Here is a 15,007-nt window from a genome sequence, read left to right on the forward strand (position 1 = left end):
TCTCTTTTTCTCAATTCTTCTGGTCACTCTTGGCAGACATGAGACACCATGCTCAACCTCCTCCTGTGCCTGAGGCCCCAATTCCTATGCTGTCAGCAGTGGAGGAAGTTTCACATATGGTGGTTAATGTGAGGGACATTAGTGATCTTTCTCATTAGCCAGATTCTTTTACTGAAGGGTACTGACATAAGGAAGAATCCTCTTCCAGATTTAGGCTCTCTGAGGGCTATAGATGGTTCTAGAGACCTAAGATATTTAGGAGGAGAAGGTCCAGTTATCTAGGCATGCTCAGATGTACCAATACCTACAGGAGAAGACTAAGGCTGTACCGGTGCACAAAGTATTCCTGACCCCATAATCAAGGAGTGGGCCGATCCTGAAAATTGGCTTTTTAGCTCTAATAATCTGAAACACTGGTTCCGCTTTGATCAGGATCCAACTCAAGTTTGGAATTAACGTCTCCATGCTCCTTTCTCTAAGATATCGAAAAAGGTGGACCTTGCTTTTGAGGATATATGCATTCTTAAAGTGACATTAAAGGATAATTTTTTTTCCCTTAATGTCAGCACGTACCTTTTAAATGATGTCTCTTAATTCGATCTTCTTCTTTCCTGATGTTTTCATCTGTCCCTCCAGCGGTGCGGCGGCTCTCCGATCCAGCGCTGACTCCTCTCTGCTTGCAGGCACTTCTGATCCAGCGGTGTCTGCATGCGGGTACACGTGTCCATAGACTTACCTTGCGTCTCTGCTCGTCTCCCAGCTGAGAATCCGAACTGCGCATGCGCCCGCCCCAAGATGCTTTGCGGCCGCCCGAACAGTTTCGTTTTCTCGGGCGGGAGCGTGCAAAGAAAAAAAGGTAAGTATTTTTTTAAAAACGGTTTGCCTATATCTACTGCTTGATAGCAGTAGATATAGGCAAAAAAACGGGAGGGTTTAGAATCCCTTTAAGGGCTCAATGGACAAAAAGATTGATGTTCTACTTAACGGGGTTTGGGATTCTAGACTTCCAAATCTGAAGCCCACCTTAGCCACCCCCTGTGGCCAGGATTTTGGACTTCTGGCTCAGGAAGTTAAAAACTCATATGTTAACAGGGTTGCCATCCCCAGGTTCAGGATAACAAGGAAGACCAGCCTTAAGCTCACCACACACGTTACACTCCAATTGTAAAATCTTTTTTAGATCTATCAACAAGTGTTTAGTACGAGGACATACCTGATTGTATACAGATTGATTGGAGGGAGGGTCCTCCTATTACATAGTTTTGGAAGATTTAAACTTGATTGTACAGAGATTTAAGCGGCTAGATTGTAACGTGTGTGGTGACCCTTCGAAGCAGTGGTGGGCTATAACATAAAGGGTAAAGGGGGTATCATCTTTAACCCTCCTGACCAATTATTCAAGTCACACTTACGTGTTGACCCCATTGGAGGGAGATTGAGGGGGGGGGGGGGGGGTTCCTCCCACAGCAGATAACCTTGAATACTTTCATTGTGGGACTGATAGAGTGGAAACAGGGTGGAGTTTGTCAGCCCTCCACCCTTAAGATTCCTGGTGATGGAATGTCCCCAAATAAATCCAGGGCACTGACTCTTCTTTTAGGATATTTGGTGGATAAGAGGGTCATAATTCCTGCACTGGAAGAGGAGCAGGGGAAGTGTTTTTACTTGCGTGTGTTTTATAGTAAAGAAACACGTTCCGTCTTAAAGCGACACTAAACTTGGGCGTCAAATCTTAAGAATGCATTCAAGCACCATAGCTATCAACAAAAATGTATTTTATTTGTGTATCACTCAGTTGTTGCCCATGGTCCCTGTTTGTGTTGTAAAGTAGTCTCCGCTCCAATCTCACTCAATTTGAGACTACAATCTCAAAAAAAAATTAGTAAACTAAATGTGAGATTGTAGTCCATCACAGGAGTGAGCTTGGAATGGTGGCTACCTTACAACACACACTGGGACTATGGGGAACAAAAGCAGCCACCTTCCAGAAGGAAAAAACAGTGTCAGGATCAATTCAGAGATTATTTGGGGATCTATAACCAAATGATGCACACATTAGATTTTTTGTTAATAGTTAAAGTACTTTAAAATTATTTTTAAGATTTAACTCCTGAGTCTAGTCTCCCTTTAACCGAAATCTCAGGCCTCCCAACAAATCAGTCAGGTAAACAATGTTTCACATGGATTCAATCTTTTTTTCCTAGACCATCCTCGGACTGGCTGCTTTTTGGTGATCCTGGATCTCAGGGATTCTTACCGCCTTGTTCCTATCAGAAAGAGCTCACAGGAGTTCCTGTGCCTCACAATGAGGTTTTAGCTCATCCCTCCCTTATTGCCTCTTCTCAGCTCCAAGGATTTTTGCCAAGGTAGAAGGAAAGTTCTTACCACTCGGAACATTATTCTACCCATATTTTGTAAGAAAGCCCTCCAATAACAAAGAGGAGAACTTTGACTTGTTGGTTATCTGGAGTTTTCTGTTGCCTTCTCCACAGAGGACTTTAGAAAGTCCTATGCCTTGTTTGTTCTGTTTGGTGGCAAAGATCAGGGCAAGCAAGATTTAAAGGAGAACTATGAGGTGAGTGATTTTCACTCAACCTCATAGTTTGAGCCGATGTGTGACAATTAAACTGTCACACGTCGGCTCAATAGATCGGGAAGTAAGCGAACACATACCGTCACTCGCTCACTTCTCGATCCTGTCCCTGCAGAGAACTGTGACTGTCGCTCATGGCTCACTGCAGGGATTCCCCGCCTCCGATCCTCCAGCGCTGACTGGCGGAACGGACGGGGTAGGGGATGGGTACAACTGGCTCTGCCTCTAGATGGGCAGTGCCAGCTGTCAATCACGCAGCTGGATGGATACAGACAATAATGTCTGGATCTGTCCCAGGTCTCCGTATACCGCGAGCTGTAGCTCACGGTATACTGAGCTTTGGGTCATGGGAGGACGCTAGTTTATGTCCTCCCGTGACCCTTAGGAGAACTATGGGGAAAAGCACTGACCCCATAGTTCTCCTTTTAATGCCTTTTGTTTGCCTGGTGGATAAGGCTGGCTATGCAAATCCTATAGGGTAATGTATCAAACTCCCACCTTATCAGTAAATGTTCATTCCACAGCGGCTTCCAGGACTAAAAAAGTTGGTGCCACTTCGAAACACGTAACACTGCAAGTGTAGGATAAAAAAATTGTTGATCCAGAAATCTAGTAAGCTCATAACTTTTATCGAGAGCTGACAAACTCTTTCTGGTGCATTTAAATCCCAAGCATTATCAGCCCTGCCAGAATTTCTTCTTGGTTGACTCCAAAGCACCTCCCTCTTTGTGCAGAAGAGAAGTTGCAGAGACTTACTACATATGCTTTTTTGTTTTGATCTGTTTTTACCCAGACATACACTTTAGGTGGACACAACATCCCAAAATGATGCGTAGATCCAGGGATGAGCAGGAGAATGTGTTTCATATTGCCTTTTCCAGTAAACGTCATGCTTGGCCTACCCCTTCCCACACCCTGAGTACTTAGTGGTAATTTAATGTAATTAATGGCTTCATTGACTATTATGGAAGCTTTGGACTTGAGAGGCAGACAAATTCTACAGGAAAATTTAAGCTTTGCATATAACGAATTGAGAATCTTCTTCCTTTTCTAAATGATAAACCGAAAACTGGCTAGATCTGAGTGTACAGATGACTAATATGTGATTTCACAGTGCAAATCTACAGCTTTGAGTCATAAGTCACATGAAATGCACTGCTGTTTTTTTGGGGAATTTGACAAATAGGTTTTTCAAGGTACTGCTAAGGTACACAGTCAACATTTCTAGATGTTCCCTATAACATCGCACATCTACCAATAGATGTACATAGTTACATAGTATTTGAGGTTGAATAAAGACACATGTCCATCACGTTCAACCTATTGTGTGTATGTGTATGGTCCTACTGATGTATAGTATGTATAGGTATCGGTGTGTTCTCATTCTTAGGAGTACTTGTACCCCTGTATATTACGGTCTCTGAGGAAAGCGTCCAATCGCCTCTTGAATGGTTCCACACTCTCAGCCGAAATCACAGCATGTGGCAGCGAGTTCCAGACCCTGACTGATCTAACTGAGAAGAAACCCCTTCACCCCTTGTGCTGAAATTTTTTCTCCACCAATTTTAGGTGGTGGCCTCTCGTCCTTGTCATGGAGTTCATTGTAAAGAGTTTGCTGCTAATGTTGCTATCCCCGGTAAACATTTTGTACATGAAAATCATGTCCCCCTTAATCTCCGTACTTCCAATGAGAACATATTTAAAGGAGAACTATGAGATGAGTGATTTCCACTCACCTCATAGTTCTAAGCCGACCTGTGACAATGAGACTGTCACAGGTCGGCTTAGTAGATCGGGAGGTGAGCGAACACATACCGGGTTCCCTCACCTCTCGATCCTGTCACGGCTCTCTGCCGTGACAGGGGGAGGGGCTGGATTCCCCTCTCCCCGCTCCAATCTGCCAGCGCTGACTGGGGGAGGGGGCGGGTACAGCTGGCTCTGCCTTTAGATAGGCAGAGCCAGCTGTCACTCACGCAGCTGGGCGGATCCCGTCATCTACGTCGGGATCCGCTCCAGGTGCGGCGTCTCAGTATACCGCAAGCTGTAGCTCGCGGTATACTGAGCTTAGGGTAACGGGAGGACGCTAGTTTGTGTCCTCCCGTTACCCTAAGGAGAACTATGGGGAAAAACACTGACCCCATAGTTCTCCTTTAAATTCAGTAGCCTGTTCTCATAGCTCATGCGATGTGTCATGACTAAAATCAAGTAGTTTGTGTTTCAAAACCTACCAGTATTTCTGAAATGAAGGATGAGCTGGCTAACATTCTTCCACAACCTTGTAGAGGGACCAATACTGAATTGCGTGCTTTGCTAGGCTGTAGTCATTTGTGTTGGTGGTTATTATGGTCATGTTCAGTATCCAAAAGATGACATACATGTAATTTGTCATTGAGGTCTCCTTTATCGATCACAATGGCTGAAGATCTGAAAACATACATTTTTGCAATAATTGCAGTAATAGAAGCAATCATTCAGGGGCACATACGTTATTTGAAATGTTTACCATGTCATTGGAGATGACTGTAACATTCTTTTCATATTTAGCCATGATAAGGATGTAATGCAAGCTAATAATAGAAAACCATTTTTAAATCTTTTTTTTTTTTCTTCTCTTTTTCACCTGATGATTCTGCCAGTACTGTAACACATTTACAATCCTAGGATGACAACATAAGCTAGACAGGACTACGGAAGCCTGCCCCCTCTCTATGCGCCAAAAACATAAAGTGGCAAGGTACAGTAGTCCTCAGATTAGCTGAGAACAATGTAATTAGATGGTTTATTATCCATCGTTTCCTGGAAGAGAGCTGTGATTTAAACTTAGACTACCAGAACCTCCGTGATGTCATTTGTTTTTTTACTCATTCTACATTCATTAATTTTGTACTAATTAATTTCACTAGTGGGAGCTTAACTCTGTGAGTAAAAAAAGAGGAAAGAGGTCCACTTTTAGTCACATATTAGGCCCAGTTCACACCAGAAACTGCATCACAACTGTGTGCGTCTGTGCAGTTGCACTGCAATCCGTTTTGATGTGTTTCTGATGCGTTTTTTTTTCTTTCACATTGTCAGCAGGACAGAAAGTGAGGGCAACTCTTTTTATTAACCCTTGCAATAGGGCTACCCTAACAATTCAGAGGTTACCTGCTTGCTTTGGTCTTGGGAGGAAAATAACAGATATCCTCACCTGATACTCCGAGCTGACCGGCTATGACAGCACTCCCTCCTGCCTGTATCCTCCTACGCTGTAGCAAAGGGTATGTCTCTCGGCGTCCTCATGACCTGTACATTGTGGCTAGAATGTGATGACTCGGGGGCCTTAGACTGCTGCAGCACAGGGAGAGCGAGGCATAAGGACCAGTCTAAAAGCAAGCTGGCCTGGAGGATCTGGTGCGTATAACCCTTTTTTTTCCCCCCTTTTTCCTCCCTAAACCAAAACAAGCAGTTTACCCTTGCAGTGTGGGGGTGGCCGTACAGCAAGGGTTAATAAAAATTGCCTGGAGTTCTGCTTTAGTTGAGCCCCATGAAGCACTGGGGTTCCAATCCTTCCCCACTCTAGCCAAAACTATGATACAATGTTATGTCGTATACTTAATCACTTGTTTATGTCTTTTTAAAGACTTGTTTTCTGCTTTCATTGCAGGGAAAAACCTGAGAGAACATTTGATTTGGTGCTGAAAGTAGAGTGCCCAGCCTCTGAAAATGAAGGTACCTCTCATTGCCTTATGCTGAAATACTGTTTCTTACAGTACCATTTATCTTTTACTTAAGCAAGCTTTGTGTAATCTTCAATATGTTGTTAAATGTATGGGATTATCTGTAAAAATCAATTGGCATATATTTCAAATCGGATTTATAGCAATCCTTTCCTTGCCAATGTTTACAGAGACTTGAAATTCTATTTGAGTGCGAGTGCCTTTTATACATAAACTTAACTTAGATTGCACAGGCATCTGCAGTCACTTTGGCACCCACCCGACTTTAAGGGTATTATTCGGTCAGGAGTGCGATGGGTACACTGGATTTTGGTGGCATAGTAGAGCACATTTTTTGTTCACCCTTTAAACATTCATCAGCTGTCCCTGGATGCACAATCGTTGCGCAACGTCCAGGGAGAGTGATGAAGTGATGAGTCAGTTGATGAATATGAATGTTGAATGTTGATGAATACCTTTGCCCAGTATACTAAGCAGAGCTGTAGTTGTTTATGCTAGGTGTGCTAAGCAGTCCTATAGTCATTTTTTCCAAAACTAAAGCAATTGTTTCCAGATATGAGACGCGGCCTGCAGTAATTTTCCCTAGTATACTAGACATACCTTTAGTTTATTTTGCCTGGTACATGAAGCAGACAGCTAGTCATTTGTGTGTGGTGTCCAGGCCCCCTTTGGGCTGTAGTGAATACAGACCTCCAGTCTTCTGTGTGGTATACAGAGCCACATGCCTCCAGCCTTTTGCTATATTAAAACAGTCCATCCCCACTATGGCCCACAGAATCTACCTCTTCTTTTGTTTATTACTGTAACTTGGCAGACTGATCACACATATTGCCTCCTGCCTGTTTGAATAAAAGACCGAGTCTCATAAATCACGACATTTGTTCCGTAACATCTGGGTGCCATGGGACATCCAACTAGAATATACAGTAGAATGTACATTAAATATGAATAGATATAGATAGAGATATTGATTGATCGATGGATGGACGGATAGATGTGTCTGTATATTCGTGTGTGTGTGTGGTGCGATTAAAAAAAAAACTAGTGCATGCAATTTTTTTGCGCACATCATTGTGTTACCACACGTTGCAGCGCAATAAATTGCATTGTGGGAGGGAGGTGCGTTTGGGGGCCAAATTTGAATGGCAACACAACATACCTTGGGTACTGTTAACACACGGTAGGTGCATTGTGTGGTGTTTTTTTTTTTTTTTTTTGCACAGAACCATCCGATTAACTCATTGCACTGGTGTGTATGGGCCCTTAATATGAGTAATGCTGTTAAATTGTATAATTGGCACTGTGCATTTACCTGTGTTCAGGTGCACTCAGGTTACTTGTGTTTAGAGAAAATAGAAATCTGTGCGTCCTGGGGAAGATTAGATACTCTGAACACGTCTAAATGCATGTAACTATGTGTAGTCGCAGGTAAACGCAGGAACATTTAAATGCAGGAGAAGGTGATCTGGGAAGTATACAGTCTGTTTAGATTTCCAAAGATCCATATTTCCTGCATTTAAAGAAGAACACGGGCAGAATATAACTTAATAGACAAAAGTCTGCGCTAATGGTAACCGTGAATTGCTAGATTTTACTATAAATAGAGATGTCTAAAGGAGAGGGATATACCCAAACAATTAAAGTGAATTAAAATCAAACCGAATAGAAGCTAAAAGCAGCTAGACTCAGGCATTAAGCCCTAAGGGTTAAAAATTGTAAAGTACAGCGCTAGAAGCCTCTCGGTACAATAGAAACAGGCTATAGTTGGTGTAGTATCAGTAATAAATAAAATGCATTCGCAGAGGGAATGTCACTCACATCTATGTGAATAAATTTAGTACGTGAAGTGCCAACTAATAACAGCATAAAAACAATGAGTGCTAAATTAGTGCTGAAAATTCTGTGAAACATCTATAGAAATACAATGTGTCAAATACAACTATTGAAGTAGCTAAAAAGTGCTCTAAAAAAATACATTAACGTGAATTAATAACCTATTAAACAAAATGTAGCAATAAAGTAAGTACAATAAAGAAAAACAGAGTGATGAAAGTGTTTCTTTTGTAGAAGTGGATCCTCTATTAAGATCAAGCAGAGGAAACGTATAACAATCACCAAAAGGAAGTCCGTATTAATTCAGTCTTTTCTCAGACGCATACAGATCAAAAAATAAAAATAAATATATATAAAAACGATGAAAACCAAAAAAAAAATATATATATCCCAAAAAAAACAAAAAAGGTGTATATATTGTATATATTGTATATATTAATGTGATATCTTGTTCTTCCAAAAATATAACTTAACCCTTGCAGGGGGGCTAACCCCACACATCTGTTTTATTTTTCCTATTTTTGTTGTATTCTATATGTTGAAGACAGATCTCTGAGATAAAGACAAAACTGACCTCTAGTTTTAAAAATAGCTCACTTTTTTACTTGGTATATAATGAAGAGAGCCCGTCTTTGGCTGGTGTATAGGGCAGTCCTAAAATATCTTGTCTGGTACACAGACGTGACCTCTGTCCGGTGGCCTTACTTACAAATCAGACTTGACTCATCGATGTTCATGGTGCTTACCGTGTCTGTCTATTGCTCAGTTGACAAATTGCTGTCAGTTTTATTAACAATGGTAGACATCTCCTGATACGCTGAATAGTTACTATGCTTGCAGCTTCTTGTACTGTGCCTCCTGATTGTGGCCTAGGTCCCCTTAGTACACTTGTAGAGCAGATACTTGGCTAAGATGTATTAAGAAGTGTAAACTCCTATGTTTTGTTTGTTTAATGCAAATGTTCTCTACCTCGCATTGGATACGCCTTTTAAGTGAAGTGCATGCATGCTGAATAATGTACACTAAGCAATATAACATATTCCTATTTATTACCTCTTACATAGATCATAGTACTCCTCCTGACAATGCCTTCATGTGCATTACTCTCCATAAGGATGGGACATTCTTGTTTAGTTTGCATCTACTTCCCGGACTGCGATGCTAGCACAGAAATGGCAAAATGCTGTAAATCTTGGTGCCTGTGCAGTTCATGGCTGTGTTCAGATTTGTATAACTTAACCAGTTGACATCCGCGGTAGGGCTGCAACAACTAATCGACATAATCGATTATAATCGATTATTGAAAAAGTTGTCAACTTTTTCAATAGAGCCCCAGCTAAAAATAATGTTGCAGTCTGATCACTTGGGGAGAGGAGACTGAGGAAATTCTTCCTCCTTCCTGCAGAGGACTGCTGACAACACCTCTGGTAAAGTGACTTTACAGGAGCTTGTTGATTCTTTGTAACAAGAAGCAATAAAGCTCTTTTTGTATATTGTGATGTTTCAAGTTATTGCAAGCTCCACTTTTAAATAAACTAACATTTTTATATCTAGACTCTGAAAAGTATTCTGGTAAGATCAGTGCATCTTGGACCTTCAACACGAAGTGCAAAGCAAAGAATAAAAACGTATATTATTAATTTTCAAACATTCTTTAAAGAGAAATTGATATGATCATGTGACCATGTGAATGTTGGATAAAGGATCCAATCCTTTGTGTGTTTACAAATTATAACAACAAAAGTATGTTAAGCCAGCCTTTCTAAACCAGGGTTCTGTTGCACCCTGGTGTTCCTTCTGGTGTCCTAAGGGGGGCCTTAAGGCCTGGTTCACACCTGAACGTTTTGTAGCGCGTTCAATGCTCGACGAACGCTCTACAAAACGCTCAAACATCTAAATCCCATTGTATTCAATGGGCCTGGTTCACACCTTGCCGTATTTCCGCCCGTCCGAACGCGATACAAAACAGCCTACGCCCAAAGAAGTGCATGTACTTCTTTGGGGCGTTTTGGTCTCGCGTTTCCATTGGGATACAGCCAAGTAGCCCTCGGAAACGGGCGTTTGTCGCGCTTTTTTAAAACCGCAAATCGCGGTAAAAACGCGCGACAAACGCGCATATTCAATACGCCTAGGTGTGAACCCAGCCTTATATGAGTGGGGAGCTTCTGTTGTGAAGGGCTACTGATGCATAGGGTGATTGATGTGAATGGGGGGAATCTTGATTTGAAAGAGGCACTTCCATGTGAACAAGGAAACCCACGGTTTGTGTCTTCTTGCGTAAGGTCCCCCTTCAAATGTATGACATTTTAGACATAGGGTGCCTTGAGATTTTGAAGAAATACTTTTAAAGAAGAACTCCAGTATTTTTTACTAACCCTTGCAGTGGGGCTACCCCCACGCTGCAAGGGTTAAGTGCTCGTTTGTGTCTAGGTGCTACAATTAAAAAAGATGTTCTCACCCAATGCTCCGAGCTGACCAGCAATCATGGCGATCCCTCCAGCCTGTCTCCCCCTCCCTGCAGGATTGTAATGTTCCTCAGCATCCTTACGTCCATACACTGTGTATAGACGTTGAAGATTTAGGGGAACTTAGACCACTGCAGAGGAAGGGGGAGAGATGTTGGAAGGACCGGTCTAAGAAGACGTTGGCTCAGAGCTTTCGGTGAGCATATCTTTGTTTTTTAACCTAGACACAAACGAGCAGTTAACCCATGCAGTGCGGGGGTTGCCCCACTGCAAGGGTTAATTTTAAAAAGAGAATTCCTGGGGTTCTTTTTTAAAGGGTGCTGTGACTAAAAAAAAGATTTAGAAACACTGAGTTAAACAGTAGTTCTGTGCAGTTGTAGAAATTGTCAAACTATTATGTGATTTCTTTCAATGAAAAAGATTCTCATAAACTACTAGCGGTGTGCCTCTTACTTTGCAGACCTTCAATGCTATCAAGAATGTGGTTTTGTCTGGGGGTAAGGGGGGGCATGGGGTTGCTCTATTATGGGTGAAAACATCAGTCTGGAGCCTGGTACGACAGGAAACCCTGGCTCCCCAGATTTTATCAGACTTGGTGTGACATCCTTTGGTTTTGTAGGTTATCCTGTAGAGGTGAAGTACTTTATTGACTAATGTTTTACGTAAACTGAGGTTGAGGGTCTCCGTTAAATGTCCAGTTCATGACTATGGTTTTCCTTGTATAAAAAAAGCAAGAGAGCTTCTTGTGGTACGCTGAGATCACAGTCATTAAAAATACCTAGTCGGCTCCATTCCGGATTGCGTATATTGGGAATGGCAAATTTCTGGGAAATGAGTTCCGGATTTGGGACCTAAAGGGTCTGATTTTAATACATCCCCACACCCTATCGAGAATATCTCCTTCTACCCTTTGACATTTGTGGCAGATAGGTGTGTCCCTCTTGCCCATTTTAAACAATCTGCCAGGGGAGCTTATAATTTGAGCATATACCTAGTGTTTTCATTTGTGGCTCACCCAATATAAATTCCAATATAACATATAATGTAGTAATACCTAAATGTGAGGTTATCTTTGGAAGCAATGCTGAATAGATCTTGTTGGCTTTCCTCCATCGTAAGAGCATGACCATCTATGCTGGCTTTTTTATTGCTTCTGGATGCATTTTTCTTGAATTCATACATTGAAAAGTAGTAGTACTACCATCATTATCAGAATGATCCTTAGGACTAACACATCTCAGACTCCCAGTGGATCTGCATGTTTTCTGTGTGATGTGTTCACAGCTAAATCAGAAATAATACACAGCTGCCCCCTGCCTTATGATTTCCTGCTAGTGTCATTAACACCAGAGCCTTGGCAGGGCTTCAAAAGAAAACACAGCTTAACCACAAACACAGGAACTCATCGGCAGTCGTTGGGATCCATTTAAAATTTTACACTAGAGCGGCACCGCTGACTAATGGAAAAAATAGCTTGTATTCATTTAATATACCAAGAAATACTACAGTTTTCAATGCATAGATGGCTTTCAGACCTTGCAGTGTTTCCTTTGTGAATTTACCATATATGCTAGTGTATAAAGTGAATCCACTTTTGGAAAGGAAGATATCACTAAACAAAATGCATTGTAAGACCTCAGATACCCCTCTTATGCTTGATTTGTTATCAAGCTTTTTTTTTTTTTTTTTGGTCCTTGCTCTAAAATGTATGCTTCATGCATTCACATGAGTAAATGAAGACAAATGTTTCATATAACATGTACAATTCCGATGCATTTGTGTGATGTACGTATATATAAAATATGATGAAGTGATGAACCACATCAATACCTGCATGTTGTTTTCATTTCCAAGAAAAGGGGTTTGTACTGAGCTTCCATTTTTATTTGACATGTTTTATAGCAAAGTAAGGGAAAATACCAAACTGATGCCCAGTAAAGACTAATGTCTGTAGGGGCATTTGTGGCGCTACAAGGAACATACCTTTTGTTTATGTAGATTAGTCTAGAACTTGCTGCGGGAGTCCCCAAATCCAAAAGTTCAGAAAAACATTTTCAGTTTTTTTTTTTTTTTTAGCTGTGAGGAATTGTAGCTGACGAGAGGTTCCTCCAGGTACACTACTTGTGATTTCTCCCATTAAGCCCAGTGGAAAACGAAATGACTGGCCTAATTGAAAACTTTATATAGCAGAAAGACATTGTTATACCTTCTTACATTAAACACATGGAATAGTATTACAAAGACCATGTGTCACATACCTGGGTTGAGACTGAACGTGGGAGGAGGCTTCCCTTGCACCTTGTGTCCCAAAGACTCTGGAACAGAGTCTGAGTGGACAGTGAGTGGCACAGGTGCCAGTGGTGATCACACCGTGCAAGCTGAAGTTCCGGTACCGGATCGGGTCAAGCTTAGCTGTAGTCAAAACCAGGCAGGCAGCGGAATACAGAGCTGGATCCAAGATCATGGTCAAACAAGCCAGGGGGCAAATCCAGTCGGGCAGTGAGGTACAAAGGTAGGAGACAGAGGCAGGTCCAGTACGCAATCCGGGTCAAAAGTCAGCCAGGTAATCAGAAGCACAAGGAACACAGTGGAAGCTGAAGACAATCCAGCAACTTGGAGTAAGGTAGGCTGGCTTTAAATAAGGTGATCCATCGGGAAACAGCATCACTTCCTGTGCGCCACTTTTGAACGGCTGTTGCTTGGCGCGCGCAAGTGCCCGTATACCCATAGTATGGAAAACTGGACCCCGTGCATGCACAGTAGCAGGTGGTTTCTGACACCATGAGGGAATTACTAATGAGATATGGAATGGTGATAGCCCTTCCCTCCTTTTAGAATACACTGCATTGGAGAAATGACAATATTAGTGAGAATCATTTGATATAATAGCTTATTAAGTTGATCAGTTTTCGATGTTCATAACTTGTACAAAACATCTTGTCATCAGGAACCAAAGTAGGATCAACTAAAAGAGAAAATCTAATCATTAAATTGTTAAAGGAGCGCTTTTGAAACTGTGTATAGATGGTGATGGTCACCAAGAAAGTTGAATTACCAAATAATAGTGGGACTCTTGTTGGCATCTTGGGGCATAACCACATGTTTCTCTGTACTGCCTATAGCTCGGTAGTGTAATTGTTGATAGGGTAGTTGGCAGGAGTTTTGAGGGAAGTCCAGTTAAGATAAGGACTGCACTGTTAGTGGGTGTTAAGAAATGTAGTCTTCTAATTCCTGCCAAGGAAACCAGATCTTTAGATCTGGCCTTTTTCTATTTGAAAGATAACTTTGCTTTTGTGAATCCACTCTAAAACTGATGAAGAGGGTTGTGCCCTCCAGTGTAGTGGGAACACCGTCTCTTGGGTCTTCGAGCTGAGCATTTGTGACACAGGCTGCAAATTATTTTCCTTTGTTGGTCTGTAAACTGCATTTGTAGATTCTTTTGCCACTGTGTACTCTAGGTGACCGGTTTCCTGAGGGTCCCATAAGCTGATGTAGAAAGTCGAATGTACTTGCCAGGTTCAGGGTTTCTGTCTTGAATAAAAGGCATTCAAAAGATTTTAGTAATAACAGTATGTACCATTTGGATTGACTGTTCAGTATATAGCTGTTCATTTGCAAGTAGGACCACATGGGATTGGTGTGTGTACCATCTTCTTGGGTTTGATTCTGTGTTTCAATCAGGGAGCCATCGGGAATGAAATGAAAGGCTGGGAGCAACTTTATGGGACAAAGTTAAATGAGAAAAACAGCTAAGATTTGGAGGGGTTCCTTCTCCATGGGGTTAGTGGTCTAGGTCATGAGGACAGTTTGTTACCTCTTCTTTGCATAGAAAAAAAAAAGTCAGGTTGAATCAATGGTCAATTTTATTTTATTTTTTTTATTTTTATAATTAACCAAATTATATATTAATGTTAATATAATTAAAAACTAATGTTTATCTTTTTTTTTTATTAAGTAAAAAAAAGATAAATATAATAATTAGTAAGAGTTCAAATCATGCCGTGTGTAACTGACAAAACCATATTATTTGATGGTCCAGATTCTGCCAACAGATAGGGAGGGGTAGTGGCTATCCTATGAGTCATTTAGCGGTCTGTGTAATCTGCACTCCTCTGCTCTTTAGGCCAGTTTCAGAGACCTGCTATAAACCAGACTTTGGCTCTGTGACTTGCACATGAATATTGATGTGTACCGGCACGAAGAGGAATACAGTGCTTTGAATAAATATTGCATGCATATTCATCCTCCTTGGACGTTTCATAATTTTGCCTAAAATAAAAAAGGATTGAATTGGGAAATGTAATATTTACTTTTAACAACATATTTTATAGTTTAAAGGTGCAAACATTTATTTTAATATGACACAAATGATAATTATACAAAAATAGGCAATACTATAT

General features: G+C 41.3%; 1 protein-coding gene across 1 annotated transcript in view; it reads left to right on the plus strand.

Annotated features, from left to right (window-relative positions):
• Positions 1–15,007, plus strand: part of DENND1B (DENN domain containing 1B) — a 191,639-nt gene that overhangs the window by 20,445 nt on the left and 156,187 nt on the right. The window contains exon 2 of the mRNA XM_018564545.1: positions 6,237–6,301. Coding sequence (XP_018420047.1) covers positions 6,237–6,301 — 65 coding nt within the window. The remainder of the gene's footprint in view (positions 1–6,236; positions 6,302–15,007) is intronic.

This window comes from Nanorana parkeri, unplaced genomic scaffold, assembly GCF_000935625.1.
Source record: "Nanorana parkeri isolate BGI_ZX_2015 unplaced genomic scaffold, ASM93562v1 scaffold759, whole genome shotgun sequence".
In the NCBI taxonomy this organism is placed as follows: Eukaryota; Metazoa; Chordata; class Amphibia; order Anura; family Dicroglossidae; genus Nanorana; species Nanorana parkeri.